Raw genomic sequence first — 4,767 nt, 5'->3', positions numbered from 1 at the left:
CCGCGCTGTCGCGGGGCGCGGGCGGCCGCAGCCACGGCGTCTCCCGCAGCACGAACCAGCAGTTCCCGGCCCACAGCAGGAAGTTGAGGAACCCGAAGAGCTGCAGGGGAGGAAAGGGGAGAGGGGAGAGGACAGAGAAAAAGGGAGAGGGTCCCACAGGGCAGCCTTGGGGGGGCACAGCACCCCACACATAGCCTGTGTGCCTCATGAGCTCCATACACCCCATGAACCCTGTGCATCGTGTGTGCCCTGTGCACCCCACACACCCAGAGCACCCCATACCTGCCATAATTCCCATACATGCCATGCACCCCACTGTGCTCCAGGCACCCCTGTGCCCCATGTGTGTCCCACATCCTGTGCCCCACACACCCCATACTCCCCACCCATGTGCCCCAGGCACCTTATGCACCCCATGTGCCCCACATGTGCCATGTAACCTGTGCACCCCATGGACCCTGTATGCCCCATATGCCTCATGCACCCCCTGTACACTGTGTAACCCTCATGCCAGATGCACCCCATGCACCCCACTTCCCCCCATGAGCCCCATACACCTCAAGCACCTCATATGCCCCATGCCCCCATACACATCACCCACCCCACACATCCCAAACACTGCCAGGGACTGCACCACCACCCCACACCCCATCCTGGCACTCCCTGGTGGCTGGGTGCCCCATTCCCAGTGCCAGGATCCCGGTGCAGGGTGCCCCATTCCCAGTGCAGGGTGCCCATTCCCAGTGCCAGGATCCCAGTGCAGGGTGCCCATTCCCAGTGCCCATTCCCAGTACAGGGTGCCCCATTCCCAGTGCGGGGGGGATGCAGCTGGATCCCACATCCCCTGGTATCAAGGCAGGTTGCTGTGGAATGTTTTCACCCACATTTCCAAGCTGTGCCCATATTTTCATCTGTGTGCCCACACTGCCACTGCCCTCTCCTGGCTGAGCTTAGGAATCTGGCACAGGTGTGGCCAAACATATGAGTGTACACCTGCGGGCACCTGTGTGTGCCCATGTGTGTGCCCATGTGTGCCCATGTGTGTGCCTGTGTGTCTGTGTGTGCCCATGTGTGTGTGTGCCTGTGTGTGTGCCTGTGTGTGTGCCAATTTGTGTGCCCACATGTGTGCCCACGTGTGCCAAGATGTGTGCCAATGTGTGTGCCCATGTTTGTGCCCATGTGTGTGTGCCCCTGTGTGTGCCTGTGTGTGTGCCCATGTGTGTGCCCATGTGTGTGTCCGTGTGTGTCTGTGTACATGTCTGTGTGTGTGTGCCCCTCTCTGTGTGTGTCCACGTGTGTGCCCATGTGTGTGTGCCTGTGTGTGCCTGTGTGTGTGTGCCCCTCTCTGTGTGTGTCCACGTGTGTGCCCATGTGTGTGCCTGTGTGTCTGTGTGTGCCCATGTGTGTGTGCCTGTGTGTGCCTGTGTGTGTGTGCCCCTCTCTGTGTGTGTCCACGTGTGTGCCCATGTGTGTGCCCATGTGTGCCCATGTGTGTGCCTGTGTGTCTGTGTGTGCCCATGTGTGTGTGCCTGTGTGTGCCTGTGTGTGTGTGCCCCTCTCTGTGTGTGTCCACGTGTGTGCCCATGTGTGTGTGTGTGCCCATGTGTGCCAAGATGTGTGCCAATGTGTGTGCCCATGTTTGTGCCCATGTGTGTGTGCCCCTGTGTGTGCCTGTGTGTGTGCCCATGTGTGTGCCCATGTGTGTGTGTGTGTGCCCCTCTGTGCCCATATATGCCCATGTGTGCCCGTGTGTATGTCCATGTGTGTGCCTGTGTGTGCCCATGTGTGTGCCCATGTGTGTGTGCCAATGTGTATGCCCACATGTGTGCCCATGTGTGGCTACGTGTGTGCCCATGTGCGTGCTCCTGTGTGCCCATGTGTGCCAAGATGTGTGCCAATGTGTGTGCCCGTGTGTGTGCCCCTGCGTGTGTGCCCCTGCGTGTGCCCGTGTGTGTGCCCATGTTTGTGCCCATGTGTGTGCCCATGTGTGTGTGCCCATGTGTGTGCCCCTCTGTGCCCATGTATGCCCGTGTGTGCCCGTGTGTATGTCCATATGTGTGCCCCTGTGTGTGCCCCTGTGTGCCCATGTCTAAGCCCCTGTGCGTGCCCCCGTGCCCTCACCACCGAGATGTTGGCCAGCCCCATGGCGGGCGTGGTGCCAGCGTTGCAGAGCACGCCGTCGGCCTGGCACACGGCCATGGCAGCGATGAGGGCGGAGGGGCGCGTGGCCGCCTTCACGTCGCTCAGCCCCTTGCCCCACGCCGCTGCTGCCACCAGCCAGAAGAAGGCAAAGCAGACGGTGACACAGAAATCCTGCCAGGACGAGAGCCTGGCATCAGCTGGCACCCTGGCACGGCGCTGGGCTCACGTGCCCGGGGCTGAGCCTGCCTTACTGTGAACGGGAGCTTCGTGTTCTCCGTGTACAGGGAATGGAAGCGGAGGTAGAGCACCAGAGCAGCCATGGCGTAGAGGAAGGAGAAGACCCCCAGGGTCACGAAAAACTCGGCGGGAGCGGAGAAATCGCCCACGAGGTACAGGGTGCGGGCTTCTGATTCATCCTCACAATTGGGCATCCCAAAGGGAATCTGGTATAACCTGGGGCACAGGGAGGGGGGTCAGGGGCTGGGAATGGAGAGGATGGGGGGGTAGGTGGTGAAACCACACTGGGGTGGTCCCCTGGGAATGGAGATGGTGACAGGGATGGATAGAACAATCAGGATAGGGTGGTCTTCTGGGATGGGAGGGATGGATGGATGGATGGATGGATGGATGGATGGATGGATGGATGGATGGATGGATGGATGGATGGATGGATGGAGTGCTGGGGTGGTCCCCTGGAAGCGGAAGGTTTGATGGTGATGGCTACAATAACCAGGCTGGGGTGGTCCCCTGGGAATGGAGGGCACAGATCCACTGCCATAACCTGGATTCTTTTCCAGGGTCTATGCCCTGGCATGGGGCTGGTGGCAGAGGAAGGAGGTTGGAACTGTGACTCTCATCTGGCCCAACTCCATCATTGCCTTCCCAGATAAATCAGGATTCCCGTGGACTTCCCCGAGTACTGAGAATTTCCCTCCTTCCCCACCCAGTCTTTTGTGATTTACAAGAATCCCCCTGGGTGGTGTCAGGAGCTGACAGGGGTGCCAGGGGATGTCCCATGGGGTCAGGGTGTGGGTGGTTCCCAGCTGAACACGGCACTGCAGAGACCATGGCTGTGGTCCCATGGAGGTCCTGCCAGCAGGAAGGGAATCTAACCCAGCCCAGCACCCCCAGCCTGTGTGGGGCAGTCCTGGGGGGTGTCAGGGCTCAGCACCCCCTCACCTGAAGGGGTACCCGAACTGGATGCTGATGGCTGTCATCCCTCCACCGTCACATTTCACTGTGGCTCCGGTCTCACCGCTGAAGGAGCCACAGGAGCCGAAGGCGAAGATGGCAAAGAGCTACAGGAGAGGGTGAAGGGTCAGGGGGAGAGCCCTGGGGGCCCTTTCATCCTTGGGGGGCAGGCTACATCCCCTGGCACTCAGTAATGGGCAAGCTGCCACCCCCAGATGCTGGCCTCAGGTGCCTCCCTCCAGCGCTGGGATTCTGCTGGCACTGGGATTTGAGGGTGGGGTCATGTTTGGGGGGGTGGGGACACCAAGGCCAAGCCCACCCCCATCCCCCCCTAATTTTAGGCAGGGTACTGAGTGCCAGAGTGGGTGTCCAGGCAGTTGGGAGCATCCCCATGGTGGGAGCCCCGGAGCTGTCCCCTCCCCAGGAGCCAGCACTGCCTTCTTGCCATTGGAGTGACACTGCCCTCATCTCTTGGACGAGGGTGCTGGGAAACACCATTCCCAAAGGGTTTTCCCACAGCTCCTCCTGGCTGAGCTCCCAAGCCCTCTGGGTGAAATGGGGGATCATTTAAATTTAAAAGAGACACTGCACTTTTTACAACAGCAGGACCTTATACAACCCACACTAGGACTCAAATAGCTCAGACTCAACCCAAACTTGAACCTGAAGTGTGTGAAATAGGCCCCTGCGTAGTGAGGAATGTGAGTGAACAATAACTGTTGTTCAATTCAGAATGGTCTCTCAAACGTGTTGAGTTGCTAATGCAAATTAACATCTCAAAAATCCAACCAGCCTGCTCCTCTTTCCTAAGAACATCCTTTGAGGGCTGGACAACGTGGTTACAAAGACAGGTATACCTCAGGAGCAAAATAAGGAAGGATCTAATTGGGATATTAAGGACAAGATTGGAAGTTTTAAATGGAATTGATTCAGAAATACTGATTAATAATCCCCTGCAGGGATGGGCAGCCCACGTGTGGCACTAAGGGTGTAAGCAGGGATTTCAGTGGATCCTCCAGGGATTTTCTCCTCGTTTTTGTTTTTGGGCTGTCTTTGCAGGTGGGGTCTGATCCCATATGTTGGCCGCAATGGCAGGGGGAGCCCAGAGCCTCCATGGGTGGGATTATACAAACCAAAGATCTGTAGGATTGGGGGAAAGCCTCTCAAGCTGGCTTCTCCTGGTGGGAGATGCCCAAAGAGAGCTGAGTCCCTCCTGTACCTCAGTTTCCCCCGGGACCCCCCCGGCCCTGGCGAGGCTGAGCTGCAGAAATGCCACCCTGAAACCCAATCTGCCAGGAGCCATTCATGGCATGGCCAGGACAGGACAGAGCCGCGGGCACTTGGCTGCCCCCCTGTCCCCAGGGTCCCCCTTCCTGGGGCTCACCGACCCTCAGTCCCCTCCCCACACACCCACCCACCCACGCAGTGCCCCCT

General features: G+C 58.8%; 1 protein-coding gene across 1 annotated transcript in view; it reads right to left on the bottom strand.

The window, feature by feature from the left end:
• The window catches only part of SYPL2 (synaptophysin like 2), a 9,310-nt gene that overhangs the window by 1,387 nt on the left and 3,156 nt on the right, over positions 1–4,767 (bottom strand). Inside the window, exons 2-5 of the mRNA XM_031061752.1 lie at positions 3,322–3,440; positions 2,394–2,595; positions 2,122–2,313; positions 7–100 (exon numbers count right to left, since the gene is read on the bottom strand). Of these exons, the coding sequence (XP_030917612.1) occupies positions 7–100; positions 2,122–2,313; positions 2,394–2,595; positions 3,322–3,440 (607 nt within the window). The remainder of the gene's footprint in view (positions 1–6; positions 101–2,121; positions 2,314–2,393; positions 2,596–3,321; positions 3,441–4,767) is intronic.

The sequence above is a fragment of the Geospiza fortis genome, unplaced genomic scaffold, assembly GCF_000277835.1.
Source record: "Geospiza fortis unplaced genomic scaffold, GeoFor_1.0 scaffold26, whole genome shotgun sequence".
Classification (NCBI taxonomy): domain Eukaryota; kingdom Metazoa; phylum Chordata; class Aves; order Passeriformes; family Thraupidae; genus Geospiza; species Geospiza fortis.
The sequence above is the reverse complement of the archived record's forward strand: the minus strand, read 5'-3'. Positions and strand labels throughout refer to the sequence as shown.